The sequence below is a fragment of the Pseudopodoces humilis genome, chromosome 17 (assembly GCF_049639895.1).
Source record: "Pseudopodoces humilis isolate 2021_Gansu_Grassland_sample_001 chromosome 17, ASM4963989v1, whole genome shotgun sequence".
Lineage (NCBI taxonomy): Eukaryota > Metazoa > Chordata > Aves > Passeriformes > Paridae > Pseudopodoces > Pseudopodoces humilis.
Window position 1 is genome coordinate 200,169 of NC_142216.1, and position 27,748 is coordinate 227,916.

General features: G+C 51.8%; 1 protein-coding gene across 3 annotated transcripts; it reads left to right on the top strand.

The window, feature by feature from the left end:
- DPYSL3 (dihydropyrimidinase like 3) lies at window positions 1–27,484 on the top strand. Of its 3 annotated transcripts, none has more exons than XM_005523719.2 (14): window positions 1–342; window positions 13,532–13,620; window positions 15,881–16,065; window positions 17,082–17,246; window positions 17,457–17,518; window positions 17,826–17,906; window positions 18,972–19,040; window positions 21,212–21,332; window positions 22,015–22,171; window positions 24,254–24,395; window positions 24,723–24,893; window positions 25,486–25,665; window positions 26,194–26,356; window positions 26,796–27,484. In XM_005523719.2, the coding sequence occupies exons 1-14, from the start codon at window positions 1–3 to the stop codon at window positions 26,882–26,884; spliced, it is 2,016 nt and encodes a 671-aa protein (XP_005523776.2). In that variant the 3' UTR covers window positions 26,885–27,484. The 3 variants fall into 3 exon arrangements, with proteins under 3 accessions (XP_005523776.2, XP_087919686.1, XP_005523777.1); XM_088063560.1 differs by lacking the exon at window positions 1–342 and adding an exon at window positions 3,991–4,117; XM_005523720.2 differs by lacking the exon at window positions 1–342 and adding an exon at window positions 6,762–6,893.
- Window positions 27,485–27,748: the final 264 nt, after the last annotated feature.

Below are 27,748 nucleotides of genomic sequence, written 5' to 3' on the forward strand. Positions count from 1 at the left end.
ATGGCGGCGGACGGGCGGCGCGAGGCCGCGGAGCTGCCGGTGTACCTGGCGCGGCCCGGCTCGGCGGCCGTGCCTCGTCAGAAGCGCGGGGGGCTCTTCTGCAGCGTCGAGGGCGCCTCCGAGAGCAAGACCCTCGACTTCGGGGCGCTGCGCGTTGGGCAGCGCCGCGTCCCCCCGCCCGCCCGCCCCGGCCCCCACCCCCGCCCCGACCCCGGCCCCGACCCCGACCCCGACCCCGACCCTCCGCTCGGCGCGGCCCCCGGCCCCAGTCCGACTGCTGGCGCCCTCCGCGCCGCCTCCGGCGAAGAGCGGCTCCAGGAGCCAGCCCCCGCGGACCACAGGGTAGGGGCCGGCGGCGCGGCGGGGCTGGGCCGGGACCGGGACAGCGGGCGCGGGCCCCGGGGCGGGGCCGCGGGTGGGTCCGACCGCCGCTCGTCCCCAGGGCTGGGCCTGGAGGAGCCGCTGGTGGTGCGGCGGTGGCTCCTCCGTGGCGGTGGCTCCTCCGTCGCGGCTGCCCGCAGCGTCCCCCGCCGCAAGGCAGCGTCGCGGCCGTCCCCGGTGCGCGGAGCTCCGGCCGCCGAGCGGGATGTCCGCGGTCTCACCGCGGCACCGGGAGGTAGAGCCGCTGGCTCGGTTTGGTGCAGGAGTTCTTTTATTCTTGTATGAAAGAATACCTACTCCCGCGCCACCGAACATGGAAACAAAACCCAAAACAGTGGGGATTTTGGAGCTGATACTCCAAACCAGGCAGATCTTTATCTCTCGTGGACACAAATTAGAAGTATTACACCAGCAGTGGGGGGCGGCACATTGATCTGGAAGTGACAGTGTTGAAGGTATCACTAAGCACAACGTTTCTCAATTTACACCAGAGTGAAAGTGATAAACTAATCCATCCAGCTCCACAGCATAGTCCTGCTGGAGGGTGAGATGGCTTGCCGTGCTGGTTCTGGTCCTGTTTGCACTTAGCAGTTGGGAAAGAAAATTATTAAGTTAATAGTGTTGAGTGAATGTCTTGGTTGGGATTTCAATGGTCCTGTGGCTCATTTTTGCGTCAGGTAAGTAAGGCTATTCGGTGCTGCTGGTGAATAGTTTTGTTAGGGGCTAAACTTTTTAATAGCCATCTTAAGGTCACTTTTTCAACTGTGAACAGAGGCAAAAAATATCCCCCCCCCCCCATTTTTGAAGGTGGGATAAAAATCACCTTCATCTTAGCACAGAGAGGTGGAGTGGTTGACTTGGGGTTCTGCAGAAACCTCCACTTGGGTCTGAAGTGCAAACCCTGATAAACAGGAGACATTTGTGATCTGGAGGCCTAACCTCACCAGCCTGAGCCTAGTGGAAGCACGACAGTGAACTGTGGTGACTTTACCTGTCTTGGTTTTGGGGAAAAGCATCAGGCTGTCGCAAGTGTCCACTGTCTTCTGTAGGAATGTCTATCTAGGCAATGCTTAATTTGAGTTTTCTTCATTGCACTTCAATTTTTTCAGCCTCTGCTTTTTGGTTTCTTACTGGCATGCTTCTCAGTTCATGATCTTGAGCTTTGCTCGTTTACAGCTGCTTAACAGAGTTAGGAGCAAAATTAACATGATTCCTGTCCGTACCAACCTTGTCCACGTAGTTTAAGTAGCAGCTGCAGACCACTGCATTAACAACTTTTGCTCCTGCTTGTTGGAAAAGGAGCTGAAGCTCCTGGCAGTCTGTCTGCGTGCTTTGCTGTGAGCTTTTCTTTATTAGCTGTGCCAAAAATTCAAAAAAAGCCTTGTTCCCTTTTAAGGTTTTATGCAGACCCCAATCTCCGCTGTTTTGTAGCTGAGGATTTCCTTCAGTAGCTCCTCTCTTCCTGGTGATTTCTGCCTCTAGATTTCTTCCTCTGAGGCCTTCAGCTGATAAGCATCAGGAACCAAACCCCTTTTATCTGCACATCTTGCCTAAGAGGGTGGGCAATTTCGTACATGTGTTTTTGCGTGTGCATGGCTAGAAGGAATTGCATGACTTGGTACTGTGGCTTTCAAGGTTTGGGGTGACCTAGAATAGGACAGTGCAATGGGAAATGAACTGTGCGCACTGAGCCCCATTGCCTGCACAGCCATGGGGAGTTTGCCTGTGTTGGACTCTGCAGACTCAGGGCACACAAAGGCATTTTTGTCAAGGCAAATTGAATTTTGAATAATTTCACAGATTAAGAAACAGTGAGAGAGCTCAAGTCATCCACTCTTGCCCAAGAAACTTGTATTATATTGTATTAGAGAAGCTGAAATTAGAGAGACTTGCCTGCACCCAGGACAGCAGACAGAGATGTCTTCTAATTAGAATGTCTTCTAATTTTTGCAGTGAACAGTTTATTGGAAGTACAACAGACCAACACACCTTTATTTTTCTTTCTGGTTATTTTTTCTTATAATGACATTAATTACATTTAAAGCACCAACATTTCTCCAGGGAGACAACTGCAGTGAATAAATGCCTGGTGATAACATGTGGTGTCAGGCAACTGGACAGCATAACACAGACCCAGGCACATGATCCAACCTCTCTTTGTTTTATCACAAAGTCTATTGGAAGGACAAAACCTAGGCTGTATATTTGGCCACGTTGAAGTCATAATGGGGATATAGCTCAGAGCAGCTGGGAGCTGTACCTTTGCTCTGTCAGTGGGAGTTTTAGCTTTGCCAGTGGATTTAGGGACAGAGAGTGGCAGTCATTAGGGGTAGGAGCCGGGGGGACTACTGTGGACTCTGTGGCTATGGGGAGCTGCCTCTGTGGGTTGGTGAGCTTCCTGGGGAACAAGAGATATGCCTTTCAGGTGCTCTTTGCTCAAAGGAGGAGGTCCACTTCCCTGCTAATGAGTTCTGCTGCCACAAGAGTTGTTGCGCAACACTTAAGATTTGGAGGAGCAGCACTTGGGGGCCAGATTCAGTGCCGATCTGGGCTATTCACAGAGGCTGTTTTTAACAAGAGTGATTTAACTCAGTGCAGGTTTTCATCAGTAGTAGTCAGTGTGGACTCTACCCTTCTGAAGTGTCCTGTAGTTTTCTTTGAGAGCTGTCATGCCATTTGTTTAGCAAGAGTGGATTACTATGTTCAATTTACTATCATGAAGTAAGAAGAGAGTTTCTCTGTAGGTCGCAGACAATTATTGGATTAGCTTGATTCTCTCTTCATTTTTCTGACATTTATAAAATGTGCTCTGACTTCAGCATTCAGCTTTTTGGTTTCCAATACCAGTAATTTATAGCAGGAACACCCACCAACAGCAGTCTGTGCCTCACAAGGCCGCTTGGCACAACCTGAAGTTGCAGTTGTGCACTTGCCTTTAGCAGTTTAAAATCCCAAATTTGTGCAAGAGATCCTAAAACACATCAATAGCATTAATTTATCACCTCAATATCATCCTATTCAGCATCTGTGTTTTGGTTTTACTTGTTCTTTTTATAAGAGAATAATTTGGAGTTATGTTAGATCTGTTACTTTTATAAACAATAGGAACAAATCCAACCCACTGAACTAGTTCCCACATAAGAAATGCAACAGTTAGACTTGCATTACAGTTCATGGAGTTGAATGCTGAATATTCAGGTCTTTATTGAAAAAAACTCCACATACATTTGTTTGTGTTTTTTAAGAAATCCGATGCCTGAAGCACAGCAATAAGAGTCAGTTCTTTGGCTGCTTGTGCTAGGACAGAGGTTATTTCCACCACTATAGGGGCAGGGGCCCTGGCAGTGACCAGTCCCATTGTGTGCTTGGGCCAGCTCCCACAGCTTGCAGCTCCCTCCCAGTCCTGGCCTTGTATGGGTCACTGAGCTGACCCAGCCCCAGGAGAGGAAAAAACACTTGTTGAGCATCCCAGCTCAAGGGCACTTCATTGCTCTGCAGGATCAGGCTAAAATTGGATTAATTGGCCTTGAAGCAGCAATCACTTGTGTACACATATTAGCACTGGACATGTTTGGTTTCAACATTATTTATTCCTGGCAATGAGAGAAAGAGCCTCTCCCTTGCCAGGACATCTTCTCTGTGTGCCTTTGGGATGCAGGAACTGTTCCGGGGGCACAGGACTTCCCACTTCGCTGCAGGAATGGTGTTTCTGTTCCTTGGCTTCACTGCCTCTGAGGTAACTTATCCCCTGAAAGCTCATCTGCTAGGAGAGCAGAGGGGATGGTTTCATGCAAAGGGTATGTATGGGAGGAGATTGTATGCTTGGGGAAAGGCTGGCCTGGCAAATCTGCTGAACATTTTGACATTTGAGCCCAGATTGTTCCATGACTGGCGATACTCACTGAATGCTGGTTGTGCCTGTATCAGAGTCATTGGTCATGGACACATGGGGCTGGTGGGATCTGTTCGTTTCCTTTGCATTAGAGCCGGGTCAGGAGCCTCCTGGTCTCCAGAGAGGGGGGGTGAGCCAGGCTGTTGAGCCACAGTCAGAGCTGGGTTTGTTTTGTTGCCAAAGTCCTTGCAGCAGCATGGGCCTTCTATTCTGTGTTCACACCACTGGTGCTCCTCACCCTGCTTCTCCCACTTGTGGCTGTCCACAAACACCTGAAGCCATGAGGAGCTTTTGAGCTCTGAGGATTGCCATTTTAAGTAACTTTCAGATTGACCATGCTTTTCATAGAGGATATTTTGAAGCGTGTGAGTAGTGCCTTACGCACTGCACCTGGAAGAGATCCTATGGAAAATGTTTTTTTTCTGTTCTGAATGTTTTGGGCCCGGGGCAGGGTGTTTGATTGTGTTTGTGTGAGTGTCACATAGCAACCCTGAAGAAAGCACATCTCTTCAAATGAGGGGTCTGAAGTCACTGTGGCTGGCCAGCATCCAGGGGGCTGATGCAAGTTTGGCGCTTGAAGCTGTCCAAGTGTTGAAGTCAGCAGCACTTGCATAGTCATTTACCTATTATTAACTAATTAACTGCTGCTCTTTCTGTTACTGAGTCTAGACAAAGTTAATCCCCACCAGGCATGGGGATACTCATACACTTTGCAGAAAATGCATGAGTGAAGTTTTGAGTGATAAGGATTGAGGCTGTTTCTCACCTCCCAGCCAGTCTAATTTCAGTAGAGACCAGGACCTATTCGTGACACACTGCAGTCTTGTGACAAGAACAGTGTGGTCTGGTACCTGATCTTCTCCCCACAGGTTTTAGTTGCAGAGGCTCTGGCACAGCACTGCTCCCCCCTTTCCTGTCTGGTGCTTGCAGACGTCTCCTGCCCATGGATCTGCCATGGAGGGGAAGGTTTCCAGCATCTCTTGCTGACTGCAGGGGTGCAGCAGCTCACCAGGAGGAGCTGGGACAGGGAAACAGGAGGGCCAAGCAGTCCTTGCAATTTTGTCAGTATTCTCACAATTCTGGTAGTAATAAGTAAGTTGAGCATGTGCTGACTTTTACTACAAACTGGTGAAAAGTTTTTGAGTTTAGAATAAATACATATTCAGTAAAACTGTCCAAGAACTTCAGCAGAAGCACACAGAGAGTAACAGACTCAGTGGGTAATAAAAGCTTTAGGCTGGGTTACTGCAGGGCGCTTGGTGCTGATAGTCCATGCTGCTGTCACCCACTTCTCTCTGGGCTTTGTAGCAGCCAAAGCTGGGTGCAGTGTCAGGGATTGTGCTGTGAGATGTCTGCCTGTGCATGCACTGGTGAGCAGGGTGTTTGTCAGGCCCTGATGCCGTTGCTGGGTTCTAGTTCAGAACGCAAACTGGAGGGAGGGTTTGGGTGTTGGTCACCCAGGTCAGATGGTTTGTTTTTCTGCCTGGAAGTAGAATTGGATTTACAGCAATGTCCTTGGCAGCTGTGACTGTAAGATTTTCCTAGTGGAGCTGCCTGGCAGCAGGATCTGTAGGAGCATCTTGCTGATGGTGTTCAAAGCTCTGCACAAGAGTGGAGTCACAGCTGGCCTGGAAGAGAAAGCAAGGTTCAGAGTGGCCACGGTTCTTAGGACCTGCTGGCAGCACGATGGATTGTGGCAAGTGGGAAAGGGTAGACGAGTTCATCCCATTGTGGTCCAGCTCTTGCCGGCATGGTCCTGGCCGGCTGTGGGCCAGGCTCGGCAGTGTCTGTTCCAGCACACGCTGAGTACTTGTGAACAATTCCACCATTTAAACCTTCCTGCAAAAGTCACAGCAAAGAAAAGGGGAGAAGTCCTTGGAAGAGTCCTTGCCAGCACTTGTAGTGTTTGCATGGCATGTAAGATTCCTGGAGCCAGATGTGTGGTGTATTTTGTCATTTTTTAATATTTCCAATTCTTGTGCATGTGAAAGGAAGCTGAGGTGATGCAGGTGCATAGCAGCAGCCCGAGACAAGCCTGTTCTGTTACAATGACCTCGTACATTGTACTTGCCAGTGTTACGTGGAAAGTTTTGGCCAGTACAGAGCCCCGATTGTGGCCGCTCCCATGAGCCGTCCCTACAGGCTGGATGGAGACGCAGACTGGACAGCGTTGGTGCCGGGGCCGGCGTCCATGCCTGGTGTCAGTGCTCATTGCTGGAGTCGATGCTCGGTGCCGGTGCCCTGTATCAGTGCGCGGGGTGGCTGCCCGTTGCCGGTGCTTGCACCTGCCGCTCGGAGCGGTGCGGGTGCGGAACGGGGAGGGTGCGGAACGGGGCGGGGCGGAACGGGGCGGGTGCGGAACGGGGCGGGGCGGGGCGGGGCGGAACGGGGGGCGGGGCGGAACGGGGGGGGGCGCAGCCTGCGCCGGCCGGGCCCGGGCGCCCCCTGGCGGCGGCGGCGCGGGGCGCGGGGCGGGGCCGCTGTCCCGGTGCGGCGGGCTCGGGCTCGCCTTTGTGAGGGGCGGCGCGGGGGCACAACGAGCGGCGGCGGCGGGTCGGGCCGGACAGGACAGGGCGGCGTCATGTCGTACCAGGGCAAGAAAAACATCCCGCGCATCACGGTGGGTGCGGCGGGCGGGGCAGGGCTCCTCGTGGGGCGGGGGGGAAGCTCGGTGCCGGCGTTGCGGGGCGGCGGCGGCGCGCAGACAAAGAGCCGCCGCCCGCGCAGGTGCCCCGGCCCCACCGCTGAACCGAGCTGGGCAGAGCGGCGCGGGCTGGAGCGTCGGCGGTGGCCGGTGCCCGGCGATAGCCGATGCCGCTGAGGGTTCCCCCTGGGCGGGGCCGGAGGGGGCGGGCGGCTGCCCCGGCATCCCGCAGGGCGCTCCCCACGCTCGGTGTCCCCGCCGAGCGGCTCCTTGGTCCCGCCGTATCAGGTGCGGCGGTGCCGGTGCAGCGCTCAGGGATCCGCCTGCCCCGGCCCGCTCGGGAGAGGCTGCTGGCTTGACCCTGGGGCTGCCGGAGCCCCGGTGCCGCCGGTGCCCTGCCGTGCCGCTCCTTCTGGGGCTTTCCTGCTCTGATCTCTGCCGCGGCAGTTCTGCAGAGGGCTTGCTCCTGGGAAGGCAGTCTGGGCTTTCATCTTGTTGCCTTTCGCTGGTTTCATTGTAGCTCCCGATTTTTCTACGGAGGACATCTCTGGCCCTCTGAAGAAAAAAGGAAAGGCAAATCACTTGACTTCCATTATTCTTTTGCACGTACAAACGTGAACAAAATGCTCACAAAGAAGCACTAAGACCTTGACCACTGTAAAGAGAAATTATTTTGTCAGCCTATATTCAGATGCTTTCACAAGTGATATTATGGCTTTACACATCTTGCGTTTTCTATGTCCTTAGACCACCATGGAGACACCCCAGTTGCTGCTGCAGGTGGGATTTCTCCCATTTCTCTGGGGCTTTTTCTTTATGGTATGTTTTATCAATATGTAGGGCTTGTACCTGCTCCTCTGGGATTCAATGGCAGCTCTCTCCTCTAAGGTAACAAAGTCATCCGAGCTGCTTGATTTACTCCTATTAAATTCTTTCCTTTTTTGCTGAAGGTGAAAATGCTGCAGGCATATGGTGCCCGTGTTACTGATGTTACAGGTAGCTCTCTCCTCTGACTTCTGCAGCTTGAGGATGACCCTCCATGACTCACTGGCCCTGTTCTGCAGCATCATCTTCTGGCTGAAGTGGAAGAAATGGCCGTGGAATTCTGCCTAAATGACCGGGGAACTCAGGGGAGGCAATGAAGTGAAGTTGGGTGGTGGATAGTCTCCTCTGTTTTAATGGAGTGGCAGAAATAAAAACTCAGCTCCAGTGTCTCCCCTAGAACAAAGTTGGTTCTGTTCTTTTCCACCGATTGTGCCCCTCAGGCACTGTTAGCATTGTTTATTCCTTTCTAGATTTCTGCCCTAGAATCTTCTGGCGTGTCAGTACATATAGCAGCTGATGGGGGTGGCAGATTGTCACCTAAGCTGTGTTTATTAGTAGAGGGAGTTTTGAGAGTGTGTTGTCCCATTACCTTTAAAGCATCTAAAGCATTGTGTTCACAGCAGTGGAGGTCTGGAGCATGAGAGTATACAGAGAATAACAGAAGCCGCTCCCCCTGGCAGGTAACTCACCTAGAGATCTCAGAGCTGATAGCACTGAATTAGGGACAGCTCACAAACAAGAGGAGCGGTGCCTTCCTCACTTTTGTCACCCAAGCAATAGGCAGGTTGGGCTTTCATGAAGGATGTATTGGAAAACTCGGTATTTGTGCTTCCCAACAGATATTGTTTCAACTGCCTGGTGTGTTTCTGGAAATGCAGAAACACTCCCTCCTTGTTCCTCTTGTACTCAACAGTGCTGCAGTCAGTATTTGTAGTTAGTTTCTCCCAGTAAAATCTGAAAAACCATAGTTAGCCTATTGTATCTGTTTGCAGCAGTTTCTCATCTTTTCTAGGACAGCCATCTTAGTGGAGAGGCCAGGACCATGAGTGAGTGGTGCATGTGTTAGTGTGAGATAAATTTCTGTGGAAATTATTCCCAACATGAGTTGTAAAAGCCTGGTCAAAAGCTGTGTGTGACAGCGTGACAGGCAAAACCGTAGTCATTGATGGAAGGCTGGGAAGTACAGACGTGTCTGTCAGTCGCATAGTGGAGGAAACACAGGGAGGGGAGGTTAGCCAAGGCTCTGGCTTTCTCAGTGATGGCTCCTTCAGCTTGGTATGGACGTGTTGCCCTTCGCTGTCTTATGTTGTGCACCTTGCATCAGAGACCACTAAGCATGGTATTACTTTTTGCCTGTGTGCTGGTGCTAGGGTGCCCAGCTCAGGAGAATCATGATTTCAGATGTTGTATGGCTGTTGAGAGGCATTTTACTGGTTCCATTTCTTTGCCTGTTTGGAAAAGTAATCAAAGTATTTCCCCTTCTGCTGTCCACAGTATGTTTTTATGCAGAAAGAGAGGTGGAAGATTAAAATCTTGTCCTGATTTCACAAAATACCCGTTAACAGAACTGTTGATTGAGTCAAAATTACTCAGTCTTTGTGCTTTTGTCATAAAATCCTTTTCCTAGGCCAGGTTGCCTGGAGATCCTATATTTTTTTCTTGGTATGAGCCATTCCCACCCCAATCCCCCTGCTGAACCCACAGACACCATTTCTGTGATGTCTCTACCACCTCTAAAAACAAGGAGATCTGTGTGGTGTTGGGCAGTATGTTGTATCAGGTACACGTGGGGAGGAAAGCCTCAGTTACTGACAAGGCATTTTGGTGAACTGCTAGCTATCAGTATATAATTTCTAAGCCACAAACCGTAGGAAATCACGGTGTAGCTGGCAGCTATCTCTCCCTGTGACACTAGCCAGGGGTTTTTCCATGCTCTTGTGTGGTACATTAATAAGGAGGAAACATGAGCTTCTGACAGAACACCACTGCAATTAGTGTCTCTGCTTTTACAAGGGAAAAAGCAGTAAAACCATACGCCTGCTTCTGTGCTCCCCTAATTATGCCCTTTTGCTTCGTAAACAAGGTGAGCACTGTTCTTGGCTGGGTTCAGCAGCCTTCTGGAAGTGCTGCCTGCCTTTCTTTCTGCAGCATCACTCTGAAAAATGTTAAGAGACCACCTGATACTTCGGGATCTCAGAATGACCAGATGATGCTTAAGGCCATCAGGAGCAGAGTGTGGGCACGAGGGAATGGGTAATGGATTTGAAATCTCGATCACAAATGCAAACAGGCAGAGAGACAGAGAGTTCTGCATGAAGGCTTACCAGCATGGAGAAGTGTTGGTGAATCCAGCAGGTTTTGGCAGAGCTGTGCTAGAGGGAAAGCTCCAGGCTTGGCCTCGTAGGCATCCCTTGTGCCTGCAGAAATGGATCCTCACGGAAATCACCGCACCAGTGGCAGATGAGCTGTCACCGGCTGCCCGAGTGTTTTGGAGGCACGGTCAGCAGTGGAGGTCAGGCCAATGGGCTTGACAGGGCAGTGCCAGTGGTCAGGCAGAGCTGTGTGCAGCCACGGTCAGTGCAGCATCTTGCACTCAGAGCTGCTTTGGCGCCCTTCGCCCAGAGGCTGTGCTGGGCACTGCCTGGGGCTCGGGCACTGGCTGCTCCCTCCCTGGCCATGCCCGCGTGGCTCCTGGTGCAGGAGGGCTTTTCCCTCTGCTCGGTGGCTGATGACACAGCCTGACACTGGCTGGCAAGAGCCGTGGTGGGTGTACAGAGGCACAGTGAGTCCTGATAGGGGAACAGTGCATTTATTGTGGTCTGGGGCCGCTCTGGTAGCGTGCACTGCAGAAGCCTGGATATTAAATCAGACTAATTTTCCTCATAACTGCTTACTTCTCTTTCTTTCTTCTTCCCCTGCCTCTTGACACCTGGGCACACTCCTGAACCATGCCAGAGCCTGCAGGCGTGTCATTTGGATTTTTCTTATTCAGCTTAGTTGCATTTTTTCCTTGCAATCGGTGGGTGCTGGTGCAGTCCCTTCACTGTTGGGTGGGCATGGCAGGTTCTAGCAGTGCCTGATCTCCTGAGTGGGTGCCTTGTTTGCACTTCAGCCACTTTAGGTCTCTCAATTTTGTGTACTGACAGAGTTAGCACTGAGCAGCCCTTCACATCTGCCACAGAATGACCTCTTGTGAGTGTGGAGCAGGCATATTTCTTGAACTCGTATTAACTGTTTATTCAGTAATTGTCAATGCAACAGTGCTACCTGGGCCAGACTCCCGTGGCTTCCTCTTGTCTGATGTGCAGGGAAGGACAGGCCAGCCTCAGTATTTGCTGATGCTCCCACACTCTAGTGAGAACCAGCTCCAGGAATTTGAGAAAGCAAGTTGTGGAGGGCAAGAAAAAAAAATGGACGGCTGTTAGTGGATCTGGGGAGGGAGGCTTTTTTGTTATCGTGTATGTGCTCAGGGTCCTCAGCCCCAAAGCTAAGCGTGTGCCCCATGGGAAGAGGTGTAGTACAGCTGTGTTCTGGCCCAAGCACCTGGGACTGCCAAGGCAGCGCACACCAGCTGTCCTTTTGTGCCTCTGCTGCTCGCGGGAGGTGACTGTGGTCCCCAGGTCGCCGGTCAAGACCAGGATCTCCGTGCGCTCGTGGAGGTGCGTCAGTGCAGGATCCTTGAAGGAGCTGTGCATGGGGGACTGTGACGTGCCCTTGCTTCCAGACCCCCCTTAGACAGCACAGTTTGGCACACCTCTGCCTGATGTGTCAGCTGGGTCAGGGCAGAAGCGGGGCTGACCCCGGCTCTGCTTGTTGGAGAGGATGGTAAGTGGCAGGAGAACCGGGAGCAACTCAGGTGAGCTCTTTTCCTGGTGGGAGGCGAGGCTCCTTATGGGCCGTGCTGGGCACGGAAGGTAAATCCCCCTTGCCTGTGCCGGGGCTCGGTGCCGGCTGTGGAGCGGTCCTTGCCGGGGCTCGGTGCCGGGGCTCGGTGCCGGCTGTGGAGCGGTCCTTGCCCGGGGCTCGGTGCCGGGGCTCGGTGCCGGCTGTGGAGCGGTCCTTGCCGGGGCTCGGTGCCGGGGCTCGGTGCCGGGGCTCGGTGCCGGGGCTCGGTGCCGGCTGTGGAGCGGTCCTTGCCGGGGCAGTGCGGGGAGCCCGCGGCTGTTCCGCCCCGGGCTGCAGCGGGGCTGAGCGCCCGCATTCCCCTCCTTTCCCCACCCAGTTCCTTTGTCTCGGCTGCGTGGGGATGAGGTTGCTGTAAAAACGCACGCGGGGCTCGGGGCTTTGCCTGCTGCCGGATTGCAGGAGTATTCTTTGCATCCTTCTATTGACAGAAAGGAAGCTGCAAATTCCCACCACAGTGGTGATACTTCAAAAATTGCCCCAAGGGTGGCGGGTGGAGAGCAAACCCATTTCCCTGCAGAGCATTTAACCATGCAAGAGCGTGACAGGGTGAGGCTGGCACGTGAACCCTGCTGAAGGCTCTGGTCGGCCCTTGCCCAGCTCAGACTGTGGAAGGGGAGTATATATACATGTCAAAACCTGGGTTGTAGGCAGCAGGGGTAACAGAGAGGAATGTAAGGTGTGATCAAGAGCTGAAGAGTTGTTGGAGGTGTTTTAAGCAGTCGGGTAGACAGCATTCTGGCACAGCCTATGTCACCTGAATCCATAGCAGGCATATGTGAGATCAGTTGGTTTGCCCCTGTACTGCCTGCAGCTGCTTGTGTGGACTTGTGCAGGTGGTGGCAGGCAGAAGAGCAGGACCTCAGCCATCCCAGTTCCTCTGGACAGGGTCTGTTCCCCACAGGACACTGCCCATCCTCTCCCATCAGTGCATGCTGAGTTACCTGGCCCAAAAGTGTGAGTGCAGGAAGAGCATAAGCACAATTCTGGCTGGGGTTTTCCTCTGTTGTCTGGCTGTGCTCCTTTGGAGAAGGCTGCTGGCCACTTCGGTTAATAGAAAGAAGAACAGGAGAGGTGGTAAATCATGAGACTGGAGTGCAGTCCAGTGCCTCCTGGTTTTGTATAGACCTGTGAAATGCCTCAGAAGCATTACCCCAAGCACAGCAGGAGAGTGACAGATTACCAGGTGGTTGCCTGTCCTGTTGGTGGTCTTTTCAAGGTGGTAACAGAGGAGAGAGTAACTTGTCTTCTTTAATGTAACTTGACATGGTATCTGGACAAGATGTAAAGACATGCCCTTAGTACAAATTTGCTCTAAATGCTGGTGCATGGCTCATACTGCCTGCAGAGTTATGTGCATAATGCCCTGGCTTAGAAGGTTTTGACTTCTCTCTATATTTTATGGAAGCATATTTGCTATGTCTCTTGTGACTCTCCCTTGTGCTCAGTCTGCCTCGGTGGTGTTTCTAGCAGCCCCCTATCCCACTTGGAAACAGCTTTAGGAGTATGACATTTTCAATCCTTGCTCTTGTACTGTTGTTTGGAGTGTTAGCACAGGTCCAGTGACCTTTCTGCAGCATCAACGGTTGAGGTGAGCAGTGGGAGAGCATCTGTACAGAGTGCTGAGAATTATAAAATCCTAATATATTAAGGGGTTGGAATGGACCTTAGTAATCATGTAGTCCCGACCCCCTCTAATGGGACGCCTCCCACTGGACCAGGTTGCTCAAGGGCTTAACCAGCCTGGCTTTGAATACTGACGGGGCTGGGGCATCTGGAACCTCCCTGGGCAATCTGTGCCGGTATCTAACCACCCTCTCAGTCAAAAGTGAATGAAGCATGTGTACTACGTGCTACTGACAGCTGCTGTGCTCTTCCCTTTTCAGAGTGATCGTCTCCTTATTAAAGGAGGGCGAATAGTCAATGATGACCAGTCATTCTATGCTGACATTTACATGGAGGATGGCCTCATAAAGTAAGTATGGGATTTCTATTATCTCCATCTCCCCTCAAACCAGCTTCAGATTGGGTAGTTACTGGCTTTTTGTGGACGTGCTCTGTGCCCAACTTGCCAGGCGGTAAAACTTGGTAACTTGTTAACCCTCTCTGTTCAGAGCCTCGACTCTCTACAGTGTGTGTAAGCACAAGCATTGTCTGATGTGTTTTCAGAGGAGCTCCAGTGACTGAATTGCAGTCAGGCTTGTGGGATTGTGATACTGTGTCCATAGCACAGCAAAGTTGTGTCTAATTGCACCAGGAACAAGGTTTATCTTTGACTTTTGTTTCGCCCTGTGTTAACTGTATTAGCATGAATGACCCCACACAGGATCCCGTTTGTTAGCCCTAACAAGGACAGTGCTGTGCTGCAAGTCATCTGCATCCTTGAGATTTCCAGGAATTGCAGGGAAACCTCTGGGTTCCCCCAGCTTCTCTGTATATGTCTCAGAGCTGCAGGAATACCTCCATTGTTTAAAGACTGCCATTTGAACTCGGCAAAGGTATTGTGCTGGAGCTAGCTCCACACTGCGTGAAGTGAAGGAACCATGACAGTTTATAGCCCAGAGACTCGAAAAGGCACTGTGTGCTCTATGGTAAGAGTTAAATATCTAGCCTTCCCAGGCCGGTATATGTTAAAAATCCAGCAGCAGATAAATACTTCAAGAAGTGTGACTGTATTTTTATCTGGTGGACAAGACCATTTGTGCTTGACAAGTGCTTGGGATCAGAGCCAGCTTCAGGTGTTGCTGTGACGCATGTTTTCCATGTATCCTTGGGCAAATCACTGAGCCTCATCTGCAGTCTTGAGGCCAAAGAATTTCACTGCCTTGGAAGGGAAATGCTCTCACAAGTGAATTCCGCAAAGAATTCAGTGAGCAATTAAAAACCTTTAATTCATCTCCATAAAAGCAGTGAGAAGAGCTGCTGGTTTATTGCTGTGAGGACAGTAAAGTGAGCAGTTCTGTCCACAGAATTTTTGTTACGCTAGGGAAAAAAAAAAAATCTGCAAAGTGACTCAGCTTGAATGAAATGCAAAAATGGAATTTATTTCTCATTTTTACCTCCCTAGTGTGCCAAGGAAATTAGAAGTTTTCCACTAAAGCCAACTTACCTTTAATCTTGATTTATCAAGGAGCGCTGAGAAGGGCTTGATGAAAGTAGGATTTCTGAAGGAAGAGATTTGAAGGCTGAGTTGAACATACGGACACATAAAGGGGTTGAGGGGACAGGGGCTGAGAAGGGGAATACTGAGGTTCAGGTGACTTGGCCAGCAGGATGGCTGGATATGTCAAGTTGGGCTCAAACAGGACAGGCTGCAGAGCGCTATAATTGCGTATTAGGTTACTAGTGGATTTATGCTGGAGCTCTCCTAGATTTCCTGTTTTCGGAAGACGTTTTTAGGTACTTGTGGTTTTGGCTGCCTTCACTACAGTGCGGTCCTGTTGATAACAAAGCCCCGGGGCCCTGTCCTTCAGGGTCACAGAAGAGACAAGGTGAAAGGAGGGAACCGTGCACTTCTTGGGAGGACAGCGAGCCCAGAGCTTGCAGCTTGTGCCATGAGCACAGCAGGCTGCAGCCAGTCAGGCTGGGAGCTTGCTGAGCTGTTTCCCAGCAGCATTGCAAGTCCCTGATAAGTCCTGAGCTGCCCTAGCAGCTGTGGCATTACAGTGGAAATCATCTTTCTCTGTAAGTAAGCTCAGACTTGAGCCTTACTTAAGGGTGGGCAGAAGGACGGGAGACAGGAGAGATTAGGGGTGTAGCTCACTTGGAAGCAGGGCTGGTGCTGGGTTTTGTTAGCATGCACCCTGGGTGCTATGCTGGAAATGCATGCCAGAGCCTGTTTTGTGAGCCTGTATGGTGAGGGGTGTCCTAGGCAGGTTCTCAGCACGCACTGCAGAGATTGCCATCAGACCATACTCCCCAGCTACCCCAACCCAGTGCCTGCCTGCAGTGCCTGCCCCAGGCAGCAGGTGCCATCCAGGTCACCTGCAGAGCAGCTGGACAGATGGCAGCCACCCCTGGACTAAGCACAATGTAGGTTGTAAGCAAGCCAAACAATCCTGCATGTTGCTGCAGAGTGGAGTGATTTTGCTCTGGCAAACCTGGGTCTGGGAGCAGGACAAAGTGGGGTGTTCCTGCTGGCAGGGAGCTGCCCTGGCAGTCCCTGGCTGAGCTGTTCAGGGGTTATGTTGTGCCCAGTTTTCCTTTGTGTGAGTGTCTTGGTGTGATCTCATCAGGCAGATCGGAGACAATCTGATTGTTCCTGGAGGGGTCAAAACCATAGAAGCCAATGGGAAGATGGTGATCCCCGGAGGAATTGATGTCCACACTCGCCTGCAGATGTCATACAAGGGAATGACCGCTGTGGATGATTTCTTCCAAGGAACAAAAGCAGCTCTGGCTGGTGGAACCACCATGATTAGTAAGTGCAGCAGGCATGGCCTGTGCGTGACACCACTCAGTGCTCCTGTAAGATCACCCAGTTCTTTCTTTTTTCTGTGCTTTTCCCAGTCTTCTGTGTTTTCAAAGTCCATGACGGTGTTCATATTTTCTGTGATCTCTGTCAGTGCAGTCTAGGGATTTGGATGAATCTTTGGATCCTTGGTAATGATGAAGTGATAGGAGAGGAGATGTGCATAGGACCCCTTGCCCTTGGAGATCCTGTGTTCCGCAGTGATTGTCTGCATCCGCTGTTGCCCCTGGGACCCTCAGAAAGGAACAAGGACATAACTTCTCTGTTAAATAACAGTAGGGCAGCATGATGCTCAGGTGTCTCTGAGCAGAGGAACAGAGCAGTGTGTTGGCATCCCACACTGCTCAAAAATAAACAGTGCTAACAAAAAGGAATTCTAAGGCCCTTCCCTGGAGGATGCTATGGCTGTGCACTGATTTGAGGTCCAGGTGTTGTCCTGTGTAGTGGTTACAGCTGTGTGCGCTGCAGGGTTTCTTGGGATGCAGGAGCAAGTCTTGATCATTCCAGTAAAGGGCTGAATTCTTTGTCCTCCCCACACCGTTTTTCCTTCCTCTGTGCCAAAAAAAAATATGCTTTGTGAAATGGTATGTGGCAAGGTATCGAGATTCCACGCTGGGCAATAAAAGGTGCATTAGTGTTGCAGTGTGGGAGGAGGCTGTGTGCTAATGGGGTGGAGTGGGGACGGGGAAAGACAAGGTTCTTCAGCTTCCGGCCAGTTTCTCAGCAGAAGCATGTGAAAACCCCTGGTCCTGTGCCAGAGGCCATTAAGCAAAGGCTCTGTGCAATTCCTTGCCAATAAATGCACTTGAGGATCCAAGGCATGTTGTGAAGGTGACAGGATACTCTCGGGAGCTGCCCTGAAGCTATTGAAGAGACCAGCCTGGGGTGGTGGAGCTGCCAGGCCACGGTGGAATGGCCCAGCTAGGGAGCCCTTGGCCAGCCCTTCCTCTGCTGTGCCCCTGCAGTGGAGCACGTGGTGCCAGAGCCGGAGTCCAGCCTGGCCGAGGCGCTGGAGCGGTGGCGGGAGTGGGCCGATGGCAAGGCCTGCTGTGACTATGCACTGCATGTGGACATCCCACGCTGGAGTGACCACGTCAGGCAGGAGCTGCACACCATGGTCCACGAGAAAGGTTCGTTGCCTGCCGCTTCCTGACTGGCCTTGGCCAGCCCTGTCCCCTGGCCAGGGAGGGCAAGGGGTGGCTGCACTGTTGGGTGCCTGTGGGGTCTTGCACAGCTGCCGGTGGGAGCTGTGCCCCACAGGGCAGCTGGTGGGGAGGGTGGCCAGAGCAGGCAGCCTGACCTACCCAGCTCACCTCTCTCTCCTCTCTGCCCTGCCCCAGGCATTAACTCCTTCATGGTGCACATGGCCTACAAGGATTTGTACCAGATGTCCAACACTGAGGTGAGACCCCCTGCACCGCCACGGTTGTGTTGATTCAAGGAGCAGTGGGGGGTGACAGCCGTGGTGGGCATGGGGCAGGTCCATAAGCAAGGCCCCGGTCAGGCCTTGCTGCTTCCGTCCTCTACCCTGGCTGCCTGTGCAGGGCTGCACCAGGAGCATCTGCTGGCAACTGCATCCTTCAGAGAGCTGGTCCCTGCACGGCCAGAGCTCTGTCTAGCATCGCTACAGTGGGTCCTGCTGCTGCCAGGGCCATGGGTGGAAGGGCCATGGGCAGCCTGCTTAGTAATCATTTCTTCTTGTCTCTTAGCTCTATGAGATATTCAGCTGCCTGGCAGAGTTGGGTGCCATAGCTCAAGTTCATGCAGAAAATGGGGATATAATTGCACAGGTAACTAACTAACTACTTCTGGCATGCAAGAACTGAAAATCCGTATCAGGCAGATTTGGTGTGGGGCGTTAGCAAAATGGCTCTGAAGCTGGACACCTTATGTATGGTGATATCTTTGCTGCTCAGCAGCAATATCAATGTTAGCAAGATTCTTTGTTGCGAATACATTGTGCGTAAGCGAATCAGAAAGAGTGCATTAGCAATTACCTAATTGGAAGTGAGTGTCCATCAAGTATGATATGTTTGCTCCAGTCTTCAGTGCAGAGAGGCAGAGACCTTTGCCTTGCACATAACGAGCCAGGAGAGGTAAAGTCCATTGAGAAGTGCCTTGGCAAGAGAAATTTTCTCCCTGTAAGCAAACAGGTAGCTAATGAAGCTGGATTCACAAGGCAGATGTTCTGAGGGATGTGGTTTAGTGACCAGGTGGTTAGTGTGTATTGGCCTCCTGTGTTGTAATTGGTGCTGGATGACAGAAGGTCCAAATGTTTTGATTTTCATTAAAACATAGAAGACGTTGTTCAGATAAGCTTTGCAACTATTTGGTTTTTTCTCTCTCTTGTTCTTGGGAATTGAAAGAGCATGGGCCAAGAGGTCATTCTTTGAGCATCTTTCAGACCACACGAATCAGTTTGTGTTTGGACTTGTTAGAGCCACTCTGCACGGTTGGATGGCTCTTTCACGTGAAAACCGAGTGATCAGAGGAATTGCATTGGCCAGAGCTTATCTCTGGTTTAGCACCTGCCTAATAATAAAATGTCCCAGAATTACTAATTAGTAGCACTTCACAGACCTGGGAAATAGAGAGGATGGGGAGTTCTGTAGCCCTTTTGTCTCCACATTGTGCTCGTTTCATCGAAGAAGTTTAAGTCAGTGCCTGCCCTCCCACGTTCCCTTTTTCTCTTTCAAATCCCTTGAGGGTACAGCAGCCTCTCACCATGCCTGATGGTCCTACAGGACATAGGGTGTTGTTGGTCCTGAGGGAAGGGCTTGACACAGAAGGGATCTGCTTTTTTTTGGTTGATAGATTCAGCCCTGTAATATCCCTCTGTTCTTTTGATGTCCTAGGAACAAGCCAGGATGTTGGAGATGGGAATAACGGGCCCTGAAGGCCACGTGCTGAGCAGACCTGAGGAGGTAAGACACAGAGGACAGTTCAGCCTTTCTTCTCTGAAGAGTTTTCCTAGTCACAGTAGGGCTCAGTGTGTTTAGTGGGGCCAGGCAAGCATCAGGGCAGGGGAGTTGCCCGGCAGAGACAGAAGCCCTTGTTCTGAGTCTCACAAAGAGGAATCATGCAGTCTGTATGGCTGTAGCAGTCTTTGAGGCTGCATTGGGGGTATTTGTCTTATGTAGGTGACTCCACGCATGTGAGAAGCCTAAGAAGAATCCAATGATGAGTTTTAGTTTCTCTGAGAATTCACTGTTCACATCTAAGTGCTGACAGATTCCAGCCTCTTTCTGCTTTGTATCTGCTTAGTCTCTAAAGTGTGTTTCAGAATCAGATGGACGAAGCCATTGGTAGAAGGAATGGGAGGGAAAGAGAAGGGGAATTCCCTGGTTACAAATCATTGTCAGAACACTAATGAGATTGCTTCTAATTTTAGCTTGCAGGGATTTTTCTGTTTGGTCCATTAATATGAGTTGAGTCTAATTTTAGATAGGTTTCCTTCACGTAACTCCCTGCTGAGAGGTGCTTTGATTTCCCACAGCATATGAAAGAAGAATTTGGTACGTAGGAATTTGGTACAATAGCAAAGTTGAGCAGGGAAGCACAGGGACAGATTTAAAATATGAAATACTTTAAATATTTTAAATACTTTAAATTTAGTATTTTAAAATATTTTAAATACTGAAATAAAATCAGTTGGCTTAAATGAAAAATGTAGGAAGTTGGCTGTATTAGAGCTAGTAACAGCATAAATGGCCTACTGTAATAACAGTACTTACTCTCTTTGAAATACAAAGCGTAAGGCATTTTCCTGTACAAAGAAGAGTCTCAGTGTCAAACACAGTGGCTCAGAGTCCCTCTTATTTTTATGACTGTGACCTGTTGCCACTAGTTGGCAAGCTAAGGTGCAATTACGGGATGCTGTGGTTGTGCCCAGATTTGAGAACTGTCCTGTTACCGTAAGCAGTGCAGATCTCATCCAAAGCCAATAAAACATTGTTAAGTGTTTGATCTTGAAGTGCCATTAAAGTGTAAGGCAAGTGAAAACAGTACAAGGCCTGTAGATATTACCTGTTCAGATAAATCCAGACCTCATTGCCTTTGAAAATAAACAGTGTCCTTCTTCCAGAATATAATCTACCTGGGAAAATGTTAGGTGGAGCACAAATGACCCTGCTACCCCATAAAGCCCACAGGCAGGTGGCAAAGCATTAAGAGGGTGGTCTGTGGCTCTGTGGGTCTTCTCCGTCCTGGAGGGACCTCAGTGGAGGTTAAAGACACGTTCTTCCATCAGGCGGTGATGGTGACTTGGTAGGGCAGGATGATGCTGCTCCAGATTGTAACCTGCTCTGAAGGGTGTGCTGTGGTGGCTGTTTGCTCCTGTCCACATGTTAAACCCCATCAACTACAACAGCCCATAAGTATGGTGATGAAAAATGGCTTCTCACTTAATTTCGATTTAAAGAGTCTTTAAGAAGAGAAAAACCTCTTTTCACTGTACAGCAAATAGACCTGCAGAAGTCTGAGAGGCGTAGGAGTGCGTGTGTGTCTGGATGCAGTGCTCTGCTTCTTTGCCCTGGGACATTTCGGCTGGCGTGGTCCCAGGCATTGCCCTGGGGGCTGGATCACTGTGTCTTTTTAAGGCTTCTGTTTTGAACTTTCTCAAGCCAATATTTGAAGCCAAACTGTAGAGCAAACACTTGGAGAACTCTGGGGATAAGCTGAGACTGAGCATAGGCTGATGTAATAGTCCAAAGATATCCCTCTTGGTGGAAATCTACCCTCCACTAATAGCAGAAGAGTGAGATGGGGCAGCTGTCAGCAGGCTGGGGCAAGCAGCAGCTGCACTGCAGAATGGCTAGGCCTCAGTGACAAGCAGCCTGCCAGTGTGCACCCCTCTGCATCTGCACTCCCGTGGCAGGGACATCTGGTTAAACCTGGTGCAGCCATGGGACAGCCTGGAGCAGGGCAGTGCTACGACAGGGTGGACCTTCCTGCTGCCTGGCATCAGTGTGCAAGCTGTGCTGGGCAGCAGTCCCTGGGCTCCTTGGGCAGCAATTAGTGGTGTGCTGAGAGTAACAGGGGCTCCTCCCTGCCCAGCTAGTGCTCCTCTGCAGCTGTGTGCCATCCTCTCTTCCAGCTGGAAGCAGAAGCTGTCTTCCGGGCCATCACTATTGCCAGCCAGACCAACTGTCCTCTCTACGTGACTAAAGTGATGAGCAAAAGCGCTGCTGACCTCATCTCACAAGCCAGAAAAAAAGGTGAGTGGCAGCGGGTGCTGCACTCAGCCCTGTTGCTGCCTCCGGGATGCAGGATTACGCGGTGCTCATGTCCTCGTGGTTTTGCCAGGACCAGCACTGTGCTTCAAGTGCTGTCCAGTGCTTCCCCTTCTGCTAGGGAGCAGTTAGCTCAGGAGTTTGCCTGACTTGTGAAGGGCAGGTGACACTGCAGTAGGCCACAGGGAGTCACCTCCTGTTGTCAAATCAGGTAACATCAGTACGTGGGGCACCGGCAGGAGCAACGCTTTAAACACCACACTTTGTCTGAAGCTGTGAAGGGCTCAGTGAGGACACTGGTTCAATGCACGTTGGTTGAGCTGCTGCAGGTAGCTCTGGCCTCCCTTTTGAAGTACTGGCCCCTTGGAGGTGCCTGGGTGCCTTTTCGGGTGGCTGTGAGCTCCATTTGTCAGTGATGCTGGAGCACAGGGATGCCCCACAAGTGTGGGCATGTGCACTGCTCTGTTCAGCAGGGTCTGTGCCCCTGTCCCAGGAGGTGTGAAGAGGGTTCAGGTGCATGAGAACTCGCGCCCTTCAGCAGGAGGACCCTTTGATGATGGCGTGGATCTGAGTATTCTTGGGACATGGCGAGCTGTTGGTAGTGTTGTGGAGCTGAGAATGCCACCAGGCTCCACTGAAGCACTGTTCTTTCTGCGCCCTTCTCCAGGTATTGTGGTGTTTGGTGAGCCCATCACGGCTAGTCTGGGGACTGATGGAACACACTACTGGAGCAAGAACTGGGCGAAGGCTGCGGCATTTGTGATCTCTCCACCACTGAGCCCAGACCCAACCACTCCTGACTACATCAACTCCCTCCTGGCCAGGTGGGTGACAACCCTGCTGAGGGTACTGCTAGGGGGAAGTGGACTCTGGATGGGGAAGAAAGAGGTTGGTCCAACCTGAACCACTTCACTGTAGGTATGTAATGAACCGAGCAGTGAAATAAATGGCTCTGACTCCGAGCCGTGTTGGTTTATCCTCAAGAGTGGAGGGAGGACACCATAAGATTAACATTGCTGATGAGAAAAATACCAGTGGTCATGAACCATTTTAAATGCCCTGAAGAAGACAAAGAAATGAGGGCAAACTAAATCAGACTTTTCAATGGAATGATTCACCAAGCTGGAGAAGCGGGGAACAGCTGCCTGGATTGGCATGCTGATTTCACAGGCTGGTGGGTACCCCAGTTAAATACGAAGCAGATGTATTCACACGCCTATACAGGTGAGCAGTAGCAGAGCATGTAGAATGCAGGAGACCTTCAGGAGCAGCTCCTGCACACCTGGCAGGGGTGGCAGCAGCTGAGGACACTGCACGTTTCTGGCCCCGTCTGTGTGCCACGTGTGCGTCGCACTGCAGTCTCAGCCCGTGTTTGTGCATCCCGTTGTGCGCGTGCTGCCTGGTGTGTTAACTGGGGACGGCTGGCACTGAGGGGCTGTGTAAGTGGAAATGTCCTTTGAGGTAATTCTGGAAACATCTCTACCAAGATGAACTCTGTCTCCAGCAGAGCACATTATGGGTTTAAACCTGTGCCAGAGCGGAGATGCCGTGTCTGGGTGTGAGAGAAGTGCCAGTGCATTTTGTGGTCTGAGTATGCAGCTCGTGCTGCATTTTGCTGTGGTCAATGAACAAGAGATACCTCAGCGCACACTGGATGTATGATATAGGTGCAGGTCTTAACAATGGGCAAGGGAATGCGAGCCCTGCTGCTGAATTGGTTTTCTAATCCTTACCTTCCACTTCCAGTTTACCCCAGACCTCAAAGAGGACACAAGCAATTCTTGGTCCCTGCAGCTCCTGGGTGTCTGTCCTGACACCTTTGCCATACTGTTTTCTTCTGTGAGGCTGCAGCAGGAGGAGAGACCGTGAGGTTCCAGACGGGCTGGATGGCTTGCTTGTCTCCAGCAGGAAGTGTGTTGTGTTGTCATTCTGGGCCTCTGTCTGTACCGTTCATCAGACGTACGGCAAAAATTACCAGAGGAAGGTGGAGATTACCGGTGGATTAGGGCAGATTTGCAGCCTTGAGGAGAATCACTGTGTCTGCAGTGTCCAGGTGCTTGAGGCCCCTTGCCTCCTGCAGGCAGTGCTGGGAGCTGGCCTGCCTTGGTCTGCATCTTTTTGCCTGGCAGCAGATTTTCCAATTGCTGCCTGTCCAGTGTTTCCTGAGGATGGAGCAGCAGCTGGGTGACTTCCAGGGAGCCGTGGACAGCTCCTCACCCTGCCTTGTCTGTGGGCAGCTTGCTGGCTCTTCCTCTTTCCTAGGAGCACGATGGGTCAGAGCATCTCATCTGTCCAGTTACCCCTTTGGGCAGAGGGTGAAGAGGCTTCAGTGAAGCATTTCTGGGCTTCCTGCAGAGAGCTGCTTCTGGGCAGTCCCAACTCCCTTGTATCTCATTGCAGCAGGCTTTCATAGGGTGGGGGAGGACTATGCTAGCCCTCAGCGTGCAAGAGCTGGCAGTGCACAATGCAAGGCTGGCTTGTGGGACTGGGGGACAGTCCTGGAGCAGAGAGGCCTCTCCCTCCCTGTGTGGCAGAAGGGCTCTTTCAATTAGACTTGACAAACTGCCCGAAGTGGGGTCTGCTATGAAAGGACATCTGGCCTGACACAAAGATCACCCTGTTCCCTAGGAGCTGAGCTGTTGACTTTTCTTTTGTACAGGATGCTGTCCATGCTCAGGTGGGTTGCACAGCGTGGCAGAGGTTTCTTGCCCCCCATGTGATGCAGGTGCCCCAGGGGCTGGGTCAGGTGGAAGTCTTCAGGCTGAGGGACTGTGGAAATGAGGGTGCAGAGGAAAAAATTCTGAGCCAGGGGCTGCCCGTGGCCAGAGGAAATGCATATCCCTCATGTCTATATTGCTGTCTGGCTGCAAAATGACTGACAGTGGGTTTGTTCCACCCCTGTTCAGCGGTGATCTGCAGGTGTCGGGAAGTGCTCACTGTACCTTCAGCACCGCGCAGAAAGCCATCGGAAAAGACAACTTCACAGCAATCCCAGAAGGAACCAATGGCATAGAGGAACGAATGTCTGTCATCTGGGACAAGGCAGTGGTGAGTCTCACCAGGGAAGGGGCAGAGCGAGCAGAGGTGGTTGCCGTCTCACATACCCGTGCTGCTGCCCCACAGAGCTGGGCACCCAGCTTGTTCCCTCTCTGACTTGGAGAGTCAAATCAAGCTGGAGCAGGAGAGGTGGCTGTCACAGGCTTGGGATGAGCATCCAGAAGCTGTAACTGTGCCTCCACTCTGTCTGGCACCAGTCAGTAAGATCAGCCTCAGAAGCTTTGGGCCCAGGCAGCCAGCCTGAGGAGTGAGGATGGTGCTTCCCAGGGCTCTCACCCTTTCCCATAGAAGGACTTAGTTCTCTTTGTGTGTGAGCAGGCCACTGGAAAGATGGATGAAAATCAGTTTGTGGCTGTGACGAGCACTAATGCTGCCAAAATCTTCAACCTGTATCCACGAAAAGGGAGAATAGCGGTGGGCTCGGACAGTGATCTGGTTATATGGGATCCTGATGCAGTAAAGATCATCACAGCAAAAACTCATCAGTCTGTAAGTCCTCTGCTCATCTGTGTGCATGCTGGAGGGTGGCATACGAGTAGTTTTGTAAAAAGGTTGCCTGGCTGCTGGGAGCTTGGTACTGTCCTGCTTGGCCCTGAGGAGGAGGGACTGAGCCCAAGCTCCCGGCAGTGCCTGTGGGTTGAATGTCCCTGAGCCCTAGGCACATGGGACTTTTTTTCACCCTGCTTGGGTATTCTTCTCCTGACCCTGGCCTGTGCAGGTATACAGACACACACATTTTTCCTTACCTTGATTCGTCTTCCGGGCGCAAATATTTTTCCTGGCCTTTCCACAATGCTTTGTTCGTGCCTTACCTCAAGCCTAGGTCCTGCCTTTGTCTGCTCTTGAGTTCTTCCTCACAATGAGCTTCAAACCAGCAGGTCCTGGTTCATGTTGGGAAGCTCTGGTGGGCTTTCACTGCGATGGGCTAGTGAGCTACAGGAGGCCTCTGAGCAGGCAAGGCTGTTAGAGGTGTCTTCTGCCTGCACTGGTGGCTCCAGCAGTGAGGTGTGGGAACTGACCCGCCCTGAGTGGGCAGGCAGTGCTCTTGTCCCTCCTGACCACCGTCCTGGGGTTGCTGCAGGTGGCTGAATACAACATCTTTGAGGGGATGGAGCTCCGTGGGGCCCCGCTGGTTGTCATATGCCAGGGGAAGATCATGCTGGAGGATGGCAACCTGCATGTGACCCAGGGGACTGGACGATTTCTGCCCAGCAGCCCTTTCCCTGACTACGTCTATAAGCGCATCAAAGCCAGGAGGAAGGTGAGCAGATGGGGATGCCAGGAGACAGAGCTGGGATACTGTTAGCCCAAATTACCCTTAATAACTGGTTGGTTTTCCTTTGCTTGTTCTTGCTGGACCCTCTAAGCAGTGCTGCAAACTGCTTGTGTATTTTGAATGTACAAAATAGGTGAGGCTTGGATAGGGAGCCCTGGTGCCGTGGTGGAGGCAGGTGCTCCTCAAGGTTAGCAGTGGTAACGTCTCCCCTCATCCTGTCCTGCTGCAGCAGGAGTCTGGAGGGAAATGCTATTTAAAATGAAGAGTTTAGCCAGAATTGCCTTCTCCTCCCCACTTTGTGCAGCATAAACCCCATCTGGGTGATAGGCTGTTGCAGTGGCTCTGCACACCTTGCAGGGCAGTGGGGCTGTGCCGGGCCTCAGGGCTGCAGGACTTACAGTGCATGGCAGTGTAAGATCTTTCTGCAGGGGGACCGAGGAGCTGGGGAATGGCTGGAGCATGATGTTACCTGGGCTCAGAGAATTGTCCCTGTCCTCTTCTCTCTGCTGACAGATGGCAGAGATGCACGCTGTGCCCCGGGGCTTGTATGACGGACCTGTGTTTGACCTGACCACCACCCCCAAGGGGGGAACCCCTGCGGGGTCAACCAGGGGGTCCCCCACACGTCAGACACCGCCCGTCAGGAATCTCCATCAGTCTGGATTCAGCCTGTCAGGTGAGCACGTGTGGTGGCTGGGCTGAGAGGGGGCAGAGCCACAGGCCATGTGTCCCTGGCCCGGGGCAGGGGGGCAGTTAGAGGTGGCCTGCGGCAAGGTAAGCACAAGAGTGGATCGTGGCAGGGCAAGATCCTGTGTGTCCCTTAAAGGACATGGCTGGAGCTGCACTTGCAGTAGAAGCTAGGCAGACTGTGGAGGCCAGCACAGCATCCAGTGTTGCTCTTGTTGTGTGGGTTTGTTCACGAAGCATCTGCAGAGACTTTCAAGCCACTGCAGCTCTTGGGGTTGCTGGTGGAGTTGGAGGGGGAGCAGGTTGCAGTAGACAACCTCTGGAGGGCCTCGGCAAGACTCCAGGCTACCTGACTGCTCAGTCCTGTGAAGAAGGTGCTCTAAACTCTGCTTTCCCTCTTCCCTTTGTACTTCCTCGTCCCATCCCAGGTGCCCAGGTTGATGAAGGCACGCGCTCAGCAAGCAAGCGCATTGTTGCACCCCCGGGAGGCCGCTCCAACATCACCTCTCTGAGCTAAATGTCCCAGCTGAGGAGGAAACAAAATCCCTGTTTAAGCAAAGGAAGAAAAATGGTACATTGGTGTTTAGGAATGAAAAGAAATAAACCTGTTCTGAAGAATCAATAAGCCTCAAGCCTTATGTTTCACAAATGCTACTTGCTACCTAGCTTTAAAGATGTTGCTTCATTTTGTTTTTGCATAGCCTTAAAAGTTCTGTTGTTGTTACTATTGTGGGTTTGGTTGGGTTGTGTTTTGCTCTTCCTCTCTGTATGCATGCTGCTCAGACAGGTTGCTCGGTTCAGTGTTGTTGGTGTTGAACGTGTGTGGGATGCCGTGGTGTGGGACAGTGGCAGTGGCCCACGGGGACCCGGCCAGGCGGGTGAGGGGCAGCGTCTGGCCAGAGGCAGGATGTTGGACGGGGAGGGCAGGTGCACTGAGCTCACAGGGACAGGTGTGTCTGTCCCGTTCATCTCCTTCATCTCCACCCAATGCTCTGGCATTTCATCGCGAGGCCTGTGGGGGAGCTCGAACCATCTCTGTAACGGCTGTCACAGCACCTTCTGTAAGGAGTTTTACTACTTTGTACACTTTATTAAAAAAAAGTTGTTCCTTCAAACAGCTCATGTTGTCGGCTGGCTTTTCTCTTCCTCAGGCTGGTGCTGCTTGGCAGGGGCAGTGCCCGGCTGCACCTGCAGGGAGCTGGGCTGGGGCAGCAGAGGGGGTTTGGGTGGTGTTGGGGCTGGAGGGGGCTGCAGCAACAGCCTGTCAGGGCAACACCATGCAGTGCTCACTGCTACGCGTCAGGGTGTCGGTGTAGCTTTTCAGGTAAAGGTATTGGCAAAACAGCACAATGCAAGTGTTTGTAAAAGCCGGTTCGGTTTG